At 50.3% G+C, this 21,722-nt stretch overlaps 1 protein-coding gene across 1 annotated transcript; it reads left to right on the top strand.

Moving 5' to 3' along the window:
• The first annotated feature begins 63 nt into the window (after positions 1–63).
• On the top strand, positions 64–15,551 carry MPHOSPH10 (M-phase phosphoprotein 10). The gene is made up of 11 exons (XM_015419493.1): positions 64–164; positions 1,863–2,529; positions 3,914–4,077; positions 5,991–6,171; positions 6,580–6,721; positions 7,326–7,393; positions 9,362–9,499; positions 10,712–10,822; positions 11,101–11,208; positions 13,403–13,627; positions 15,353–15,551. The coding sequence occupies exons 1-11, from the start codon at positions 64–66 to the stop codon at positions 15,497–15,499; spliced, it is 2,052 nt and encodes a 683-aa protein (XP_015274979.1). The 3' UTR covers positions 15,500–15,551.
• The last annotated feature ends 6,171 nt before the right edge of the window (positions 15,552–21,722 follow it).

The raw sequence follows: 21,722 nt of genomic DNA, 5'->3' as shown, positions 1-21,722 counted from the left end.
GCCGTTTGGGCAACGGACGCCGCCAGCGCTGACGCTCGCCGGAAGCCGGGTGAGGCAGCGACGATGGCCGCGAGTGGATCGGCGGCTCCGGCTGCACGCGGGCGGCTGGATCGGTGCCTGGAGACCCTCAACGCTGCCGCGGCCCAGCCGGAGCGCTTCCTCAGGTGACGGCAACCGAGTCCCCCCCGTTTCTCGCTCGCACGTGCCTGGAAGAGGGGTGCGCAGCTGATTCCCTTCCTCCCCATCTCTGCCTAGGATCGCGCTTTCTCCAAGGGTGGTTTGCAGGAGGGTTATTTGCACAGCAACCCTGCGAGGTAGTCTGCATTTACTCAAATGCAAGACTAGGTGTGCCCCCTCAGATATTCCATGTGTGTGTGTGTTACATTGGCATGCATTATTTGCAATAATAAAATTTATGTGTGATATTTGGGGGGTGTCTTACATTCAGAGTCGTCTTCTTCTTCTTTGGTATTTTTGCATATATTTGTGTGTGTGTGCCTGGAAGTCATGGCGACCTCTGGCGACTCCTGCTGGGGTATATGGAGGACATTCAGAGAAATGGGGTGATAGTCTGCCTCCCGACTCTGATATTCTTTGGAGGTCTCCTATCCAAATACTTGCCAGGGTCGGTCCTGCTTAGCTTCTGAGATCTGACAATATTGGGCTTGCCTGGGCTATCCAGGTTGGGGCAGATTCGTCTTCTTTTCAAGTAAATAGATAGCTCGAGATCACCTGTCTACCCGATTGTAATTTTTATCTCACCTTTCCTGCATGGAAGTCCAGTTGGTGTAGGTGGATCTCTCCTCTTACCTTGGGAAGTGGATCAGGTGTGGACAGGCTCAAAGTAATCCCAGGGGTTTTGATGGTAGATTGAGGATTTTTTTTTTTTTACATTAAGAAAATATTCAGTGTAAAGCAAGTTGGATACAAATCTTTACAAAGGCTAACCTTTACAAAAATGTACAAGGACTTAAGACAGAGTGGGGATATGAAGAGAGCTGGCTATTCCCATGCAGTTTTGTATCCTTTTGGCTTGTTTCTTGGATGCCCTATACCATGTGATCACAATTCTTTTCCTTTCTCTCAGTGCACTCTGTAATCCGCTTTGAGTCTCCATGACGAATGCGGGTTATAAATCAGTGATATTTTAAAAACTGGCATTACATGGAGAGAGTTGGCAAAGAGAACTTTTCTCTATGTTGTCGAAGGCTTTAACGGCTGGAGTTCATTAGTTGTTGTAGATTTTCCGGGCTGTATGGCTGTGGTCTTGGCATTGTAGGACATTGTAGGCCATACAGTCTGGAAGATCTGCAACTAAAGAACTTGTTCTCCTTCTCCCAAATTTCGAGAACTCGAGGGCCTCCAATGAAGCTGATGGGCAGTAGGTAATAAGTGTTGTGAAAGACCTCAGCCTGAGACCTTGGAGAGCCGCTGCCAAACAGAGTAGACAGTATTGACCTTGCTGGACCGAGGGTATGAGTCAGTAAAAGGCAGCTTCAGATTTGTTTATAAGATTGGGGAGGGGCTGTGTCTCAGTGGAAGAGCCTCTGCTTGGCGTGCTGAAGGTCCCGGGTTCAATCCTCAGCATCCGCAGTTAAAAAGGACCTAGCAGGGATGTGAAAGAAAGACACCTGAGTCCCTGGAGAGCTGCTGCCAGTCTGAGTAGGCAATACTGACTGTGATGGACCAGGGGTCTGATGCAATATAAGGCAGCTTCATGCATGTGTTTTACATACAGAACCGATTGAGGGTAAGAACTGGCCCGGACAGCCTCGTTTGTCATTCAGACAGACGAATTTCTGTCTTCTGTGGCTCGACTGCCATTGAATACTTAACCTCTCACTACCCGTTTCACCTCTCAGTGTTCAGGACGGACTCGCTGCCGATCTCAACTCGCTGACGAAAACACTGTACGATTTCCACAAGGCCCTCGGGCCTGAGACGGTTCCCGGGAGCCCCTTGAAAGAACTGGTGATAGACAACTTTGACGAAGAGCAGATCTGGCAGCAGCTGGAACTCCAGAATGACGCGGTCCTCGGCTACTTCAAGGCCGCTGTTGCTAGGAGCGTTGCTGAGGAGGGCATCTGCCTTCTCCCAGAAATGGAGGAGGATCGTCTCTCAGAGGACAGGGAACAGGAGACGGACAATGAAGTCCAGATGGAGGACCTCAATGCCGATCCCGTGGAAGAGGAAAGCGACCGTGAAGAAAAGAGACGTCAACCCGGAGCGAGGACGGACCCCGCGTTCAGCGATGAGGATTCAGATATCGACTTCGACATTGACAAGCTAGAGCGACAAACCCGGCTGCCGAAGGCCGCCGTGAAGAGGATGGGGGAAGCGTCCGTCGTGGACGACAGGTTCTTCAAGCTGGCCGAGATGGAGGCGGCGCTGGACGCGGCGGAGAAAAGGGAAGGCAGAGAGGAGGGCAGGGATGGTGACGAAGGCGAGGAAGTTGATTACTTTGAGGAGGTGCTCTCTGAAGACGATGACGAGGAGGAGGAGGTGGAATTTGGGGAAGCCAAAATGAAGGTAAGAGAGTTGAGAAGCGGCTAGTTAAAAACTGTTGTGGGCTCGTAAGGGGAGGATAGCAGGCATGCTCAGAAGTTCTGAGAGATTGTAGACTCCTGGAGGGCGAGTCTTTCAAATTCGTCTCCCCTCGTGTGCCCCCCACATAGAAGCTGTAATTAGATAGACAGGGTGGGGTGGTGGTTAATGGAGGCCTGGGTTCGAATGCAAACCCCGTTTGCCGGGCTAGGAGGCCTGGGTTCGAATGCAAACCCCGTGCCATGAACCGTCTGGTTGCTCGTCAAGTGACAAAGAGAAAAGCAGGAGCAAGACAGATGGACGTGTCCGTTGCTGGTTTAAAACAATCCTGCGCTTCTTCCAAAGAGCTGAGGGCGACATACACAATTCTGCCTTCATTTTTTGCTTAGTCTGAGAGAGACTGAATGGCCTTTAGTCACCCAGGGAGTTGCGCAGTGGGCAGAGACTTGAACTTGGGTCTCCCCAGGGTGTTGCTCGACATCTTAGCCAGGACACCACACTGGTTTATAACTATCCGAGTCATGCATGATCTGTTTGTAAGGGTGGTTTATAATTTCAACACGTGGCTTTGTAGATTTGTGTCTGGGTGAAAGCATGGCATGTTTAGAACCACGCTGACAGGTTTGGAGTCAATGGGCCTGTGTCTCCTTTGACAAACAGACCTTTTCCTCCCTCTCCCAAAGTACTGGAACTCTAAAGCATCCAATGAAGCTGGTGGGCAGTAGGTTCAGGACGGACAAGGGAATACTACTTTACACAGCAATCGATTAAATGTGGAATTTGCTGCTGGAGGATGTAGCGATGGCAACAGGCTTGAAAACGGGGTTAGACAGATTCGTAAAGGAGAGGTCCATCAGTGGCTACCGGCCGTGGTGACTAAAGGGAACCTCCACTTTCAGAGGCAGTCAATCTCTGAATCCCACAGCCAAGAGGCAACATCAGGGGAAGGCCTCGGCCTCTCTGCCGTGTTGTTGACTCTCCAGAGGAACTGCGGATTGACTCATTTTTGCCACACCCGTGCTTGGTTAGCTTAGAGCTAACAGAAGTGGCCACAGTTTAAAATTCACGCGGCATTGCTTCTAGTGAAAACCCATTCCGTTCTTCAGTCCATTTTAAAATAGATGTGAAGATGGGTCGCCGTGTTAGTCTGTCTGCAGCGGTAGAAAAGAGCAACAGGTCCAGTAGCACCGGGGAGGAAAGTAGTTACTCACAAAAGCTCATACCCTGCCACATATTTTGTCAATCCATTTTAAGAATGTGGTTATTCAATCCTAGTTCCTTTCCCCCATAATTGTCGCTCTGACCTTATCGCAAACTTCAGCCGTTCCCTTCTGAACCTTGTACTGATTTTTTCCTCTGTCTCCCTCAGCCGCTTAAAAGCGCTCGTGACCTCAAATACCGAGATTATTTCGATCCCGTCGACGATCCCGATGATTTCACGGGCGACCGCCGAGGCTGTGAAGATGACGGTGACCAGAGCGAGGGAGGAGGATCCGAAGCTGAGGAGGAAGATGATGGAGAAGCAGTTGACACGTAGGTGGCTGGCGTGTGGAGCCACGCTTTAGAGTAGTCGAAGCTCCTCAGTTTTGAGAGCCAGTTTGGTGTAGTGGGAGAACTGGGTTTGATTCCCTGCTCCTCCATGTGCAGCTGCTGGTGTGACCTTGGGTCACTCACAAGACCTCTCAGAGCTGTTCTATCAAAAGCAGTCCTCAAAAGAGCTCTCTCAGCCCCACCGACCTCACAGGGTGTCTGTTGTGGGGAGGGGAAGGGAAAGGAGATTGTAAGCCACTCTGAGACTTCCTTCGCGTAGTGAAGGGCGGGGTATAAATCTAACCTTTTCTTCTTCTTCATAAAACTCCATTGTATCCTCTCAACAATCCTGTGAGGTATCTGGTGAAGGTTCACTCTCAAAAGCTTATACCTCAAGAATCGTGTTGGTCTCTAAGGTACTCCTGGACTCAAATCTACCTGTGAGGTAGTTTAGGCTGAGAAAGTGTGATTGGCCCAAAGTCACCCAGTGAGCTTCCAAGGCAGAGTGGAGATTTGAATCTGGGTCAGCCATGTCCAGGTTCAGCACTTTATAATTACACCACACTGGCTCTCAGGGCAAATGTAGGCTTACTGCCATTGCTTTTTGAATGCGTTTTATGTTTGGTCAGAGAGTCAGTTTGGTGTAGTGGTTAAGAGCGTGGGCTCTAATCTGGGAGAACCGGGTTTGATTCCCCACTCCTCCACTTGCACCTGCTGGATGACCTTGGGCAAGCCACAGTTCTGACAAGAGCTGTCCTTGAAAGAGCAGTTTCTGTCAGAGCTCTCTCAGCCCCACCCACCTCACAGGGTGTCTGTTGTGGGGAGGGGAAGGGAAAGGAGTTCGTAAGCCGCTCTGAGACTCCAAGTGAAGGGCAGGGTATAAATCCAATCTCCTCTTCTCTTCTTCTCTCTTAAACACAAGTGTCATCATGTGATTTGAGATTAAGCAGCACAGAATTTTTTTAACTTGTTATTTTCCATTTTAAGAAATCGTATAACAGTAAAAACAGTCAACAAAACTGTCTACAGTGAAATAACGAACAGAATGACTTTTAAAAACGTTAAGAATAAACTTCAGTCAGCCAGTGAGTAAGAGGAAGGCCAGTATAGCATAGTTACAAAAGAAAGTATATCCACCATTGGCAAGTGACATAAAATCAATTGCGCTCATAGCACTGTGAAGATTCCATTAAAACCAAGCTCAGAAAGAGTAAGTAATTGGAATAGATGTTTCTGAGGCGTTTTCTTTAAACACGAAATTTAAAAAAGGGAACCAGGGCTAAAGACCCAGTTTGGTGTAGTGGTTAAGTGTGTGGTCTCTAATCTGGGAGAACCGGGGTTTGATTCCCCACTCCTCCACTTGCACCTGCTGGTATGACCTTGGGTCAGTTACAAGTTGTTTCAGAGCTGTTCTCTCATGAGCTGTTCTCAAGAGAGCTCTTTCAGCCCCACCGACCTCCCAGGGTGTCTGTTGTGGGGAGGGGAAGGGAAAGGAGTTTGTAAGCCACTCTGAGACTCCTTTGGGTAGTGAAGGGCGGGGTATAAATCCAATCTCTTCTCTTTTTCTTCTTCTTCTAAGTAAAAATAGATTGATAAAGGGGATTTTGTAGAAGCTGAAGTGGTCTGAAATCTTATCCATGGTAAAGTAGTCTCATGATTTCCTATGACGTTGATCCAGCACAGAATTCATGTGGCTTTGGCGTTCAGAGCGATTCAGAGCCAGTGGGGTGCAGTGGTTAAGAGTATTGGACTAGTAACTTGGAGACCCAGGTTCGAATCCCCATTTGTGCCCTGGAAGCTTGCTGGGTGACTTTGGTCTTCACACCTGGGGGATTGTTTTCAGTGTGAAAAGGCCCACCGAATGTGTCACGAATCAAGCAAGACCCCTTTCCCCTGAAAATGTTGTTTCACTACAGAATGGAAGAGATGGATGGAATCCAAGAGCCGCCGGAGGATGAAAGGAAGAAAGAGGCTTCCAAAAGAGTGACGTTTGCCTTGCCGTTCGACAGTGATGTGGAAGACGAACCAGACGCGTCGGAGGGGAAGGCGAGCCGTCCCCTTGAAGCGAAATCCTCCTTTGAGAAAAGGCAGGAAAAGGTAAGGCTGGGTTGGGACCAAGGCTCCCTCTAAGCTGTGGAGTCTTGTCAGCAAAAATCCTGCTTTGTGAGCTGCTGGCATCAAAGCTGTGAGCGAGGGATTCGGCTGCTGCATAAATCAGTTTGCTCTGGAGCCCCGTCCTTCCTGAGCCGAGACAAAAATGTGTGAACCGGAGGCTAAAAAACTGTGAGCTGGCTCACACTCACTCAGCTTAGAGGGAACACTGGTTGGGACCCAAATGCGCCTTCTCTCTCTGTCAGTCAAAATATAAGCTGCCCCACCCCAATCGTCACCCCCACCCCCCCAATTAAAGCAAAGACAGAGTCTTCAAATTCACAGAATTGGCCGAGTCCCCAAGAGCGCCAAAGCATCTTGGGGACCGACTCAGGAGCAATCGTTCTCTTGCAGCTGAGCGAGAAAATCAAATCGCTCGAAGGAGAGCTGCTGAGGGAGAAGTCCTGGCAGTTGAGGGGAGAAGTGACGGGGCAGAAGCGGCCCGAAAACAGCCTCCTGGAGGAGACACTGCTCTTCGACCACGCCGTCAAAATGGGTAAATCTCGCACGCCTGGAAGCCATTTTACATTGGCTGGTTTGTTCTATGGCTGAGCGAAGTGGCCATGTTTGTTGTAGCAAAAGAGAATTCCCGCGGCACCTTAGTGACTTAACAAGATTTACTGTTGTTGTTGTTGTTGTTGTTATTATTAATTTCTGAATCTCCACTATAGAAAACAGAAGTCCAGAGGGACCTTAAAGGATAACACTGATTCCAGCATGAGCTTTAGCAAGACAGAGCTCGCTTCTTCAGATACAATGGGAAGAAAGGAACTCCTCTACCTCATTTTTGCAGAAAATTACAGCAGCGGGGCAGAAGAGAGGAAGTAGTAGAAACGAGGCAGAGAAGTTACTTTCTTCCCATTGTATTGGAAGAAGTGAGCTCTGTCTCAAGAAAACACATACTGGGATAAATGTTATCCTCGAAGCCCCTTGTGGACTTCTGTTTCGTATAGTGGAGAACGCTCTCCTTGTGCATGCGGGTCCCCAATCACGGGGGTCAGATTCAAATGCGACAGGCTGAATTAGTAGGGCCGATGTTGTGTCTCCCAAGTGTCCCAGGTCAGAAATTCCGCCACCAACTCCTTTTCCTGTCTTCTCAGCTCCTGTGATCACGGAGGAGACGACGATGGAGCTTGAAGAGGTCATCAAGAGGAGGATAAAAGATCAGGTTATTACAACTGATTATGAGTGTGCGGTGCTATGTGATTGCCAGGGGGGGGCTTCTGCTGCTCGTGTAGAAATCCCACCCACTGTAATTTTCCCATTGAGACAAGGTGGTGGAGCATGTACTTCTGATACCACTTCTTAAGGGGAGGGGGGAGCCAACGTGGCGTAGTGGTTAAGAGCGATGGACTCTAATCTGGAGAACTGGGTTTGATTCCGCACTCCTCCACATGAAGCCAACTGGGTGACCCTGGGTCAGTCACGGCTCTTTCAGAGCTCTCTGTCAGCCCAGAAAATAAGCCTAGTTTGCAACCTAGTGGTGCATAATGAAGAGAAGAAGAAGAAGAGATTGGACTTATACCCCGCCCTTCACTTGGAGTCTCAGAGCGGCTCACAAACTCCTTTCCCTTCCCCTCCCCACAACAGACACCCTGTGAGGTGGGAGGGGCTGAGAGAACTCTGGCAGAAACTGCTCTTTTTCAAGGACAGCTGTGCCAGAGCTTGTGACTGACCCAAGGTCACATCAGCAGGTGCAAGTGGAGGAGTGGGGAATCGAACCTGGCTCTCCCAGATAATGCTAAAAGAGCTAGAATAATGGATGGACCACTGGTCTGATCCAGCAGGGTTCTTCTGATGTTCTCAGGGGAAGGCCTCAGCCTCTATGCCCTGTTGTTGGCCCTTCGGAGGAACTGGTTGGCCACTGTGTGAGGCAGGATGCTGGACTAGAGGGACCCTCACTGCTCTGACCCAGCAGGGATCTTCTGACTTTCTTATCAGAGGAAGGCCTCGGCCTCTCTGCCCTGTTGTTGGCCCTCCAGAGGAACTGGTTCGCCACTTTGTGAGACAGGATGCTAGACTGGATGGACCTTCACTGGTCTGATCCAGCAGGGATCTTCTGACTTCCTTATCAGGGGAAGGCCTCGGCCTCTCTGCCCTGTTGTTGGGCCTCCGGAGAAACTGGTTGGCCCCTGTGTGAGACAGGAGGCTGGACTAGATGGACCCTCACTGCTCTGATCCAGGAGGGCTCGTTCTTCTCAGGGGAAGGCCTCGGCCTCTGTGCCCTGTTGTTGGACCTCCAGAGGAACCGGTTGGCCACTGTGCGAGACAGGATGCTAGACTGGATGGACCACTGGTCTGATCCAGCAGGGCTCCTCTTACCAAATATTATGGTTATTAAGTTGCTGCGATTTAAATTATTTTGACGAGAACACCTAGAGCAGGTTTGGTCAAACTCATTTGTTATGAGGGCCGGATCTGACATAAATGAGACCTTGTTGGGCCGGGCCGTGTGTGTCATAAAATGCAGTGCCAGGTAGCAGAGATATAAACTTTAAAAAGGACACAAAGATTTTTTTTTAACTTAAAATAAAAACATGCTTAAAACATTAGCTCTGTAAGTTGCAAACCTACTTTTGATTTATTGACATTCACCACAGAACTCTCATGCTCAGAGTTCTGAGTCTAGGACTCAGGTTAAAGCATGAAGTGGCTGAGTGATTAAGAGGAGAAGCAAGCGATGATGCAGCAGCAGCAGAACTGGAAGCAGGAGACGGCCAGTTCCACTGTGGGCCTGATGGAAGTCCTCTGGGGGCCTGATGTGGCCCCCGGGCCGCACGTTTGACGCCCCATACCTAGAGTTTTGGCTGAGTCCTCTGTATGCTTGCGACACTGAGCAGGGGATAGAATTGGGTCCACTGGGGCTACAGTTCAGTGCAATTCCCTCCCAAAGAGAAGCTCAGTACAGCCAGTCTTCCCAAGAGGAAACTGTTCCCATTTTGAAATTTGTGTTTTTGCGACTACTGTTCGTCCCCCCCCCCTTTCATCTTATTGTAATAACTTTTGGTTAGTCGTCTTTGAAGAGAAATAAGATTTTGGTTAGTCATCTTTGAAGAGAAATCGATACCCCTCTCGCTGCTTCGACAGCCGCGCTCGTTTTCACACTTCTGTATCCTTCCGACATCTTTGTTTTCAGGCCTGGGACGACGTCGTCCGGAAAGAAAAGCCAAAGGAGGATCCCTTCGAGTACAAAAAGCGCCTGACTCTGGACCACGAGAAGAGCAAATTAAGTCTCACGGAGATCTACGAGCAGGAATACCTGAAACTTCACCAGGTGGGTTTTCAAAGAAGAGTGTATTTGTATGGACCGGGTCTTAAATCTGGGGAGACCCGCGGTCGAAGGACGTTGGCATAAAGGCCCTTGAGAGCAGCGTTCCCTCTAAGCTGAGTTAGTGTGAGCTAGTTTTTTAGCCTCCAGCTCACAGAGTTTTGTCCTAGCTCAGGAAGGATAGGGCTCCAGAGCAGACCAATTCATGCAATAGCCAAATCGCTCGCTCACAACTTTAATGTCATCGCTCACAAAGCAGGATTTTTGCTCACAAGACTCCACAGCTTAGAGGGAGCATTGCTAGAGACCTCTTCTTTGTCTGCGACATCTGTCTGAGCAGGGCCACCGTCTGACTTTGTTTTGACATAGATTCAGGTGGGCAGCCTTGTTGGTCTGAAGGAGCAGAACAAAGTTTGTGTCCAGTGGCACCATTAAGACCAACAGAGTTTTATTCTGGGTATAAGCTTTCATGTACACGCATACTTCTAGCCTTGGCCTCTCTACCCTGTGGTTTTCCCTCCAGAGGAACTGGCTGGCCACTGTGTGAGACGGGATGCTGGGCTAGATGGACCACTGGTCTGATCCAGCAGGGTTGTTCTTATGAGAGCCAATTTGGTGTAGTGGTTAGGAGCGCAGACTCTAATCTGGGGGGAACTGGGTTTGATTCCCCACTCCTCCACATGCAGCTGCTGGTGTGACCTTGGGTCAGTCATAAATTCCTTCAGAGCTGTTCTCTCAAGGGCAGTTCTCTCAAGAGCTCTCTCAGCCCCGCCTACCTCACAGGGTGTCTGTTGTGGGGAGGGGAAGGGGAAGGAGATTGTAAGTCGCTTTGAGACTCTGAGTGAAGGGCGGTGTATAAATCCAATCTCATCTTTGGTGTAGTGGTTAAGTGCGTGGACTCTAATCTGGGAGAACCGGGTTTGATTCCCCACTCCTTCACTTGCACCTGGCTGGATGACCTTGGGCAAGCCGTAGTTCTGATCAGAGCTGTTCTTGAAAAAGAGCCGTTTCTGTCAAGAGCTCTCTCAACCCCGCCTACCTCACAGGGTGTCTGTTGTGGGGAAGGGAAAGGAGATTGTAAGCCACTTCGAGACTCCTTTGGGTAGTGAAGGGTGGGGTATAAACCCAATCTCTTCTTCTTCTTTTCTCTATGTTCTTATGTTCCATTTTTCCTTGGTATTATGCTGCTGACTAACGGCACATTATTGTTTCACCCAGAAAAAAACCGAAGAGGAAGAAAAACCCGAACATATAGAAATCCAGAAAATGATGGATGCTCTTTTTCTTAAGCTGGACGCCCTTTCCAATTTCCGCTTCACACCGAAGCCGGTAAGTGCAGCAGCATCTGAAGTCCATGTGCATAATTCTGTGCTTTAAAAAAAAAATAAATCTTGGCATTAAGGTGGTTGTCACCAAGGTGCATTTGATTTGCGCTTGACGCATGCCCCGAATCCCTGGCGTGGCTCTGGAGACCAGAGAAGTCCGTGCAGTCTTGTTACCTTCAGTAGGCAACAAATCGGTTTGGGAAATCCAAATACCTCTGCTTCGATCGAATGATGCATTAACTTTTCCCACTTCACGTATCGTGTGTTTCTCTTTCTCTCTAGCCCGTGCCGGAGGTTAAAATAGTCTCCAATCTCCCCGCAATAACTATGGAGGAAGTTGCGCCAGTTAGCGTTAGCGACGCTGCACTCCTGGCTCCGGAGGAGATTGAGGTAAGGGATTCCGTAGAAACGTCTGGTAGCACTGCTCCTTCAGACCAGCAGAAGTAAGATAAAAACGCCTTAGTTAAGAATGTGAAAAGAACCCTGCTGGATCAGACCAGTGGTCCATCCAGTCCAGCCTCCAGTCTCACACAGGGGCCAGCCAGTTCCTCTGCAGGGCCAGCAACAGGACACAGAGGCCGAGGCCTTCATAAGAGCATTAGAAGAGCCCTGCTGGATCAGACCAGGGGTCCATCCTTTCCAGCAGGGTTTTTTTTGTAGAAAAAGCCCAGCAGGAACTCATTAGCATAATAGATCACACCCAACAGCAGGAACTCATTAGCATATTAGGCCACACCCCCATGTTACCAGAAGTGTGTTCATCCAGCCACACCCACCTTTTGCTTCTTATTCTGTTTACCTTCTTTGTTGTCAAAACCCAGGGCTTTTTTTGTATCAGGAACTCCTTTGCATGTTAGGCCGCACACCCCTAATGTAACCAATCCTAATGAGTTTCTGCTGTTGGGGGTGGCCTGTTATGCTAATGAGTTCCTGCTGGGTGTGGCCAACTCAGGAGCCAACCGGAACTCTGTTCCTGTGCGTTCCTGCCCAAAAATAGCCCTGCATTCCAGCATCCTGTCTCACACAGGGGCCAGCCAGTTCCTCTGGAGGGCCAGCGACAAGGCACAGAGGCCGAGGCCTTCATAAGAGCATTAGAAGAGCCCTGCTGGATCAGACCAGTGGTCCATCTAGTCCAGTATCCTGTCGCATAGAGGCCGAGGCCTTCCCTTGATAAGAACATCAGAAGAGCCCTGCTGGGTCAGACCAGTGGTCCCTCTGTCGCACACAGGGGCCAACCAGTTCCTCTGAAGGGCCAACAACAGGGCAGAGAGGTCGAGGCCTCGCGGGGTAGGGCGGGGTAGAAATACTTGAATAAATAAAATAAATAAATAAAAACGTCAGAAGAGCCTTGCTGGATCAGACCAGTGGTCCGTCTAGTCCAGCATCCTGTCTCACACAGGGGCCAACCAGTTCCTCTGGAGGGCCAACAACAGGGCAGAGAGGTCGAGGCCTTCCCCTGATAAGAACGTCAGAAGAGCCCTGCTGGATCAGACCAGTGGTCCGTCTAGTCCAGCATCCTTTCTCACACAGGGGCCAACTAGTTCCTCTGGATGGCCAACAGCAGGGTATAGAGGCCGAGGCCTTCTGGCACTGGGATTCTGAGGTTGACTGCCTCTGAATATGGAGGTTCCCTTTAGTCACCACAGCTGCTAGCCACTGATGGATCTCTCCTCTGTGAATCTGTCCGATCCCTTCTTAAATCCACCAGTGGCCATTAACATGCAATGTCCCAGCAGAGCCATCTCCATATGAACCCTCAGCTGTTAGGGACTATGGAAAGGGGAAAGAAACTAAAATTAGCTCTACATGGAGCAGACATAGAGGCAGCTGGTCTCTGAGCCCCACTTTCTAGGGACTAGGGAAAGCAATTCACTGGAGCTCAGTGAACCCTCCATCGGCAGAGGCAGCCTACCTTCAGTGCCCAGAGAGAGACAGAGTTGCCAACTTCCGGTTAGGAAATCCCAGGAGGTTTTGGTGGGGGGACTTGGACTCAGCAGGATTTGGGAGAAGGAATGGACCCCGGCAAGGTATAATGCCACAGAATCCACTCCGAAGTAGCCAGTTGTATTCCATGAATCCCCCTTGTATGAAAAATTTACCTAACTTCCACGGCGTGAGATACAGGGGCAAACTGGGCAAGTAAAACCGCCCCAGAACAAGCCACGTGGAGTGGATCCCAGGTGCACGAGGGTCACTTGGCTTAGAATCAGCTCATGGCAACCATGCCGTGCATAAGTTTGCCCGTTGTGGCCCCCACTGTCTGGGTCAGTAGCAGTGTTCCCTCTAAGCTGAGTTAGTGTGAGCCAGCTCACCGCTTTTTACCCTCCGGTTCACACATTTCTGTCTCTGCTCAGGAAGGAGGGCTCCAGAGCAAACTAATATATGCAGTAGCCAAATCGCTCACCCCCAACTTTAGTGCAAGGAGCTCACAAAGTAGGATTTTTGCTCACGAGACTCCACAGCTTAGAGGGAGCCATTGGTCGGTAGTCCGCCAAGCGCTATCCCTGTAAGCTCAAGGGTCCGTCTGCCCCAGGAGGCACGGAACGCGGAGCCCCTCAATCCTAAAACGTGGGCCGTATTTCAGGAGAGGACCAAAGGCGGAGACGTGAAGACGGACGCCGAGAAGACCGCCACGGACAAGAAACGGGAGCGGAGGAAGAAGAAGCTGCTGAAGCGCATCAGGCTGAAGGAGAAGGAGAAGCGGCAGAAGCTGCTGGAGAAGAAGGCGGAACAGAGCCCCAAGCCAAACAGACGGGTTTCCGCCGGGCAGCTGAAGAAGCTCAAGGCGGGCGGGGCGTCTCTGCTCAAGGTAAGGCCGCTGAAAGCCCTGCTTGGATGAGTTTATCTTGCGCGAGAGCCAGCGTGGCGTAGTGGTTAAGAGCGGCAGACTCTAATCTGGAGAGAGCCGGGTTTGATTCCCCCACTCCTCCTCCACATGTAGCCGGCTGGGTGACCACCTCCGGTGGCGGCCATTTTGTATCAGAATCCCAAATGTGTCTGCTGGGTCAAAAAAGGCCAGGGACCCCTGTACGAGGGGAAGGTAGTGTATATATATATATATATGTAACCAAAGTTGATAGATTTTTATGCACAGTTTTTTATTGTTTACAATTTGGTTAAAGATCCTGTCAGACTCCCTCAGCAATCAGTTCCCAACAGCTTTCGTTCAAAGAAGTAAAGTTTATTGAGACATTGAGACTGCATACTGAGAGTATGCAGATATCTTAACTATTTCGTGTTAGAACTGAAGGAAAGCGCGCGCAGCAAGCAGGTATGCGTCATTCAAGGAGGCCCCCTGATGGCCCAGGGCCAATCGGGGATCAGGTAGAAGCCCGCCAAAGTAACGGGCTACTTTTCCTAGGAGAAAGACTACACCAGGCACTGAAGGTCACACAGAGATAATAGAAACACAGCGGATTTCCGCATCCCAGAGTCACCCCCTCACTCCCATGGCAGCTAGTATAGCCAAAGGCCTGGCTGACAATCCAATGATTTAATATAATTTCAGCTTTTCCGGAATTGACCTGGGTTTATTTATTTGTTTTTACATACAAGGCTTTTCTTCATCTTTTCCCAACCTCTTTGGTTACCTGCAAAAACGTCCTTACCAACCGCCACAAGATTAATGCGTTAGACAGACTCTGTTCCCTGCTCCCCGGAACACCGTGGCGGTGAACTCTTACACTTTCGGAGTGATTCGATTCAGAGGGAAGCCCTGTTGGTCTTTATCTGAAGAAGGGAGCTTTGACCCTCCAAAGCATATCCCCACAAAACCTTGTCCGTCTCTAAGGTGCTAAGGGAGAGCCAGTTTGGCGTAGTTCTTAGAAGTGGCGGACTCTAATCTGGGAGAACCGGGTTTGATTCCCTCACTCCTCCACACGCAGCTGCTGGTGTGACCTTGGGTCAGCCACAAGTTCTCCCGGAGCTGTTCTCTCGAGGGCAGTTCTCGAAAGAGCTTTCTCTTGGAGCCCCACCGACCTCACAGGGTGTCTGTTGTGGGGAGAGGAAAGGAAGGAGATTGTAAGATGCTCTGAGACTCTGAGTGAAGGGCAGGGTGTAAATCCAATCTCCTCCTCCTCCTTCTTCCTCCTCTTCCTTTTCCTCTTCTTCTCCCTCTTCTCTCGAATCTGGAATCACTAGAGACAAGCAACTTGGGAGAAGGGGGGGGAGGGAGATCTTTTTAAAATTCACCCGGAGCTCTCCGTTGCTGTTTGCCCCCCTGTGATAAAGGGATTAGCTACCAGCAGGCTGCGCTTATCTCTTATTAACATGCGCTGAGCATAAGAGGGGGTAGATCAGAGCGCGTCCCTTCAGCTTTTTTGGGGGGGGCATTTATTGTGTTGCCGGCGGTGGGGGAAGGTACTGCGTGACACAACAGCTGTTTTGCCATTGAGTTATCAATCAGAACACAAACTCTCGAGCATTCTGTGGGGACGGTTCGAGTGGTTGGAACAGCCGTACATCATGCTTTGTGTGTGTGTGTGTGTGTTGGGAGAGCGTCTCCCGTTATGCGCTCGATGTTGCTGTCTTGCAGGATGACGGCAAAGACCGGGCTTTGAAGTCCTCCCGAGCGTTCTTCTCTCAGTTGCAAGATCAAGTAAAAATGCAAATCCGGGACGCCAAGAAAAGCCAGAGGGAGACGAAGAAACGGGAGCTCTCGGCCCAGAAGCTGAAGCTATAAGATATTTATGCCGACGCTGTTTTGTACCAATTAAATCGGATTTTCTAATGTATGCCCGCCCTTTTGATTTTCTTTCTCTCTTTTGGGTTTTAAAAGGTAAGCTACGCTTTTTTTTTTTTTAAATGCCCTGCGTATGATTTAAAGCAAGCCATACTAACTGGGAGACTGGAGAAGTGCCCCTCGCATTCTGGAAGACACTATAAGGGCAGGATTCGTCATCAGGGAGTCGAATAGAAGAGGAAAAGAGGTTAGATTTATACCCCGCCCTTCAATACCCAGAGGAGTCTCAGAGCAGCTTACAAACTCCTTTCCCTTCCTCTCCCCACAACAGACACCCTGTGAGGTAGGTGGGGCCGAGAGAGCTCTCTCGAGAACTACCCTTGAGAGAACACCTCTGAGAGAACTTGTGACTGATCCAAGGTCACACCAGCAGCTGCATGTGCAGGAGTGGGGGATCAAACCCAGTTCTCCCAGAGTAGGGTCCGCTATACCAAACTAGTTTTTGTGCAGTGCTTTATTCATGGACTTCATTTATTCCCCACCTTTTTCCCCAGTGGGGACCCAGGGCGGCTCATATAGTTCCCCTGTCCTCTATTTCATCCTCACAACGACCCTGTGAGATAGGTTAGACTGAAAGTGTGTGACTGGCCTAAGGTCATCCAGCGGGCCTCTATGGGAGAGCCGGGATTTGAGCCTGGGTTTGCCAGATCCTTGTCAGTCTCTCCTCCATCTCTCGTTCTCCTCTGCTCCATCTCTCCCGAGGTTTCCACCAGCACCCCAGAAGTTCCTTTTTTGAAAAAATTCAAGGATGCCTCAGATTGGTCTGGGAGGGAGAGAGGGTAATTGCGTCTCCCAGGAGGGTTATTGCAAATTGGAGAATAAGTCTCCCTTGTGTCACGCCTTTGACGATGATCCCCATCTGTGTCAGCGTTCATGAAAACAACAATTGCATGCTAGTTCAAGGGTGTCAAACATGCGGCCCGGGGGCCAGATGAGGCCCCCGGAGGGCTTCTATCAGGCCCGCAGTGGAACTGGCTGTCTCCTGCTTCTTCTTCCAGTTCTGCTGCCGCTGCGTCATCGTAGGTTTGCAGCTTACAGATACACACCTGAACGGCATACTGAAGATCGCAGTAGCACAGACATTTTGATGCAATAATTCAGAGCAAGAGGTGTCAGTTATCGGACACTGTTAAATAAACAAAATATTGCAAGAGTGCTAATGTTTTAAGCAGGTTTTTACTTTAAGTTTAAAAAAAACCCTTTGTGTCCTTTATAAAGTTTATATCTCCACTACCTGGCGTTACATTTTATGACACACATGGCCTGGCCCAACAAGGTCTCTTTATGTCAGATCCGGCCCTCATAACAAATTAGTTCGGTACCCCTGGACTAGTTTGCTTCTCTTAAGGCTGAAATTGGAGGCAGGGAAAACTGCTGAGGAGCGGTATTGGGAGCATCCGTTCTGCTGGAGAAATTACCTTGCTGCGCTCTAGCTCGCTTCTTAATCCCCTGTTTAAAGTTTCTGAAGAAGGTCTGTACCTTAGGTGCATCTGTGTATGACTGATGGAGCGGAGGGAGGCAAGGCCACCGATCCTGCGAGATGCCATTAAATTCCTGAAACAAATGCGTGTCGGTTGGTTTAGCAGGGCACTAACACGACTTCTCTTTCTTTTCTTTCTTTTTTGCTCGGGTGACCCCATAAATTATGTGTTATTTGCAAATGCGCTTTTGGGGAAAATTTGTCACAGTTAATTAAAGTCACGCGGAGGCTGGAATTGCATTAGTTTGAAAATACTGAGCCCTGAGCCGGGGAGTGCAATTACGGCTAATGGGGGGGAGGCCTCCAGGCCGGCCCCTGACAAATAAATTAAAAGATTTTCCTGCTTAATGGGAAGCGATCGAGGCTGGTCACGCCGGCTGACAGAAGTCGCAGGTGAGTGCAATCGATGCTGTGGGACGGGAGACAAAGTGGTAGCATCTATTAAAGAAGGAAGCGGTGCGGAGTCGGCGAAAGAGGGGGGCGCCGAGAGATTGCCGGGTGTGGTTTCCGGAGAGAAAAGGGGGTACCTCGAGACCTCACAGGTGTAGAATCCTGGGGTTCTTCAGAACGGCCCCGTGTGTGTGTGTGTATTGAGAAACATCCCAGAAAGATGCCTTGCTGTTTGGTGACAATCAACTCCTGTCCGCAACACATAGGGGACAGCGTTGGATATACGCTACAGTACAGTCTTGTGATTCAAATGGAGCAATGGCCAGGACCAATGAACGGCGTGCGAGGCCTTGAATTTTCCTGAATTCTTTGCAACCGCAGCCTGGTCTATGCAGGTGGAAGAACGAGAAGAAAAGAGATTGGATTCACACCCCCACCCCTCACTACCCGAAGGAGTCTCAGAGCGGTTTACAAACTCCTTTCCCTTCCCCTCCCCACAACAGACACCCTGTGAGGTGGGTGGGGCCGAGGGAGCTCTTTCTGAGAGAACAGCTCTGAGAGAACTTGTGACTGACCCAAGGTCACACCAGCAGCTGCATGTGGAGGAGTGGGGAATCAAACCCGGTTCTCCCAGATTATAGAGTGAGGTGGGAGAAAGAACTTGTACTGTCCTGGCTGTGAAGCCCTGACCTCGATGTCCCAGGGTGGCCTGCTCTCTTCAGATCTCGGAAGCTAAGCACAGTCAGCCCTGATTAGAACCTGGATGGGAGACCACCAAGGAAGTCCAGGGTTGCTATGCAGAGGCAGGGAATGGCAGACCACCTCTGAACGCCTCTTGCCTTGACCTGGATGGCCCAGGCTAGCCTGATCTCGTCAGATCTAAGAAGCTAAGCTGGGTCGGCCCTGGTTCGTACTTGAGTGGGAGACCACAAAGGAAGTCCAGGGTTGCTATGCAGAGGCAGGCGACGGCTAACCGCCTCTGTTCGTCTCTTGCTCTGACCTGGATGACCCAGGCTAACTCAATCTCATCAGATCTCGGAAGCAAAGCAGGGTCAGCCCTGGTTACTTCTTGCATGGGAGACCACCAAGGAAGTCCAGGGTTGCTATGCAGAGGCAGGGAATGGCAGACCACCTCTGAACGCCTTTTGTCTTGACCTGGATGGCCCAGGCTAGCCTGATCTCACCAGATTTCAGAAGCTAAACTGGGTCAGCCCTGGTTTGTACTTGGATGGGAGACCACAAAGGAAGTCCAGGGTTGCTATGCAGAGGCAGGTGACAGCTAACCGCCTCTGTTCGTCTCTTGCCCTGACCTGGATGGGCCAGGCTAACTCGATCTCATCAGATCTCAGAAGCTAAACAGGGTCGGCCCTGGTTACTTCTTGCATGGAAGACCACCAAGGAACTCCAGGGTTGCTATGCAGAGGCAGGTGATGGCAAACCGCCTCTGTTCGTCTCTTGCCCTGACCTGGATGGCCCAGGCTTGGCTGATCTTTTTGGTTTTCAGAAGCTAAAGCAGGGTCGGCCCTGGTTAGTTCTTGGGTGGGAGGCCGACAAGGAAGCCCAGGGTTGCTATGCAGAGGCAGACAATGGCAAAACCATCTCTGTTCTTCTCTTGCCTTGAAAACCGTACAGGGTCACCATAATTCGGCTGCGACTAGATGGCCCTTACCTCCACCCAGGGGTCATTTCGTAGAAAAAGAAGTGCAGGAGCTCATTAGCATAACTCATTAGCATAACTCATTTGCATGTGCCACACCCCCTGACATCACCAGAAGTGTGTCAGAAGGCCACACCCACTGCTCAGGCTCCACTGGACTGTTTTGGATTGCTAGCTATGGGGGGGGGGAACGTGCAGATCTGTCCTCACAGAGGAGGGAGAGCTTGTACCTGAATAAAACTTGGTCTTAAAGGTGCCACTGGACTGTTTTGGGCTGGGGGGAGCTCTGCAACTTACCTGGCTGCTTCTTGCTCTGACTGAGGACTGCTGGGAGCAGGGGGTGGGGCTTGCTGCATGTGCCCACCCCCTGGGCTCTTTACCTCCGGAGCTCCGCTCCTGTGCACTCCTGCAGGAAATGACTCCAGCCTCCACCACCCTTTCCAGACTGTGGGAAGGATGCCATTTCCCCACCACCACACACACACTGTGAAAGTGAGGAAGCTGGGAAAACCACCACGGTAGAGGCCCGGCAGTCCAGATCTGATGTGCTGAATCCCCCCGGCGTTGATTCTTTCACACGCTAAGGTGGCCAGTTTTGCAAACCGCTTCAGGGGACTCCAGAGCTCTAAGAATCCCTGGCCCAAAGCACGTTCCCGTTGCCAGGATCCCCGGGGGCGTGTGTGTGTGGAGTTCCTTTGCAAACCCATGAAAAGCCCACTGTTGCCTTTTTGGCAGGCGTCTCTTTGGCCTCTTCGCTGAGCTGGAGTGAGCCCAGGCCAGGACTTCCTGGCAAGTCCTCCAGAGCATCTCTTTGTCTTTGGAGACTTGGAATGCTTTTAACCGCCCTCTTTGGAGAAAGGCATCCTTTTAAGTCTTTACGCTGATACAAAGGGAAAGCTCTCCAGAGGATTCCTTCCCTCCCCTCTTGCCAGATTTCCGTAAGTGGAACAGGCAAAGCGTCCCTCTGCAGCCCCTGCCTTCCTTTTTGTTATTATCTCATGGGAAAAGGGGTCCTTCTTTGCCCAGCTTTGCCAGCTTGTGGATAGGAATGGCCTCAAGACCTCCTTCCAGAAATGCCGATGCTCCAGTTTGGTGTTGTGGTTTAAGTGCGCGGACTCTAATCTGGGAGAGCCGGGTTTGATTCCCCACTCCTCCACTTGCACCATAGTTCTGTCAGAGCTGTCCTTGAAAAAGAGCCGTTTCTGTCAGAGCTCTCTCAGCCCCACCTACCTCACAGGGTGTCTGTTGTGGGGAGGGGAAGGGAAAGGAGATTGTGAGCCGCTCTGAGACTCCTTCAGGTAGTGGAGGGCAGGGTATAAATCCAGTCTCTTCTCGTCATCCCATTAAGGCACTTTTCTTCATTTCCCTGGCAACACTGAGGGGCACCCGTGCCTTAGGATTGCCAACCTCCAGGTGCTGGCTGGAGGTCTCCTGCTATTACAATTGATCTCCAGGCAGTAGAGATCAGTTCCCCTGGAGGAAAGGGCCACTTCAGAGGTTGGCTCGTATGGCATCGTAGCCCACTGAAGCCCCTCCCCAAACCCCGCCCTCCTCTGGCTCCTCCTCCAAAATCTCCAGGTACTTCCCAACCCAGAGGTGGCAACCCTGCCACGACTAGACTCCAGCATGCACATGGGGACACACTTTGCCACCTGAGCCCTTTTGAATGCCTTCCAGCATTTATTTGTTTAGAAATGTATACCTCCTGAGCAGGGAGGCGAAGTGGCTTAATAGCAGTCTCTCCACCTCCTCCTCCAATTCATCCTCACAACAGTCCTGTAAGGTAGGTTAGGCGGAGTGTGCAACGGACCCGAGGTCAGCCAGAGAGCTTCCATGGCAGAGTCAGGATTCGAACCTGGTTCTCCCAGGTCCTAGTTGGACACTTTTAACTACTACAACTCCTGGGAATGCATACTCCAGGACAATGCACAGGTGTGTCTTGGGGGGGGGGGGGCATAACCAACTATAGACCTCTTCTGCTGTGCATCTCCAATTTTTCCTTTATTATAGAAAAAAAGAAAAATTGCAGACCCCTCCCGCTGTGCAAGTCCAATTTTTTCCCTTTTGTGTGTGTGTGTTCTACCTATGTATGTGTGTATATGTGTGTATATATATATATATGCCTTGCTGGGGAGGCATGCACAAAACTGCAGACCCCTTCCCCTGTGCGAGTCCAAATTTTCCTTTTTTAGATTATACTTTTAAAAAAGAAAAAAAGAGGCATGCACAAATTGCAGACCCCTCCCACTGTGCAAGTCCAAATTTTTCTTTTTTAGTGTGTGTGTCTGTGATATAGATGTGTGTGTGTGTGTGTGTGTGTATGTATGCCTTGCTGGGGAGGCATGCGCAAAAATTGCAGACCCCTTTCCCTTTGCGAGTCCAAATTTTCCTTTTTTTAATTATACTTTTAAAAAAGAAAAAGAAATAGAGGCATGCAGAAATTGCAGACCCCCTAATGTTGTGCAAGTCCACACTTTCCATTCTTATATTTAAAAAAAGGAAGAGAAACAGAAAAGACCTGCTGCTCCCCCCCTCGCAGACGATGCTGGCCAGCCCTTAAAGCAAAGGAACTGAGGAAAGGGGAGGGGAATCGATCAGTCCACCATCGACTTGCCACACCTGAACTGCGCTGCATT

This window comes from Gekko japonicus, unplaced genomic scaffold (assembly GCF_001447785.1).
Source record: "Gekko japonicus isolate JY-2015 unplaced genomic scaffold, Gekko_japonicus_V1.1 scaffold653, whole genome shotgun sequence".
Taxonomy (NCBI): Eukaryota; Metazoa; Chordata; class Lepidosauria; order Squamata; family Gekkonidae; genus Gekko; species Gekko japonicus.
The sequence above is the reverse complement of the archived record's forward strand: the minus strand, read 5'-3'. Positions and strand labels throughout refer to the sequence as shown.

Excerpts from the sequence above, each read along its gene's own strand:
- MPHOSPH10 (XM_015419493.1), top strand. The coding sequence starts at position 64 with ATGGCCGCGAGTGGATCGGCGGCTCCGGCTGCACGCGGGCGGCTGGAT. Across the intron at positions 165-1,862 it reads CAGCCGGAGCGCTTCCTCAG|TGTTCAGGACGGACTCGCTG; the intron begins GTGACGGCAACC and ends TTCACCTCTCAG. Across the intron at positions 7,394-9,361 it reads AGAGGAGGATAAAAGATCAG|GCCTGGGACGACGTCGTCCG; the intron begins GTTATTACAACT and ends CTTTGTTTTCAG.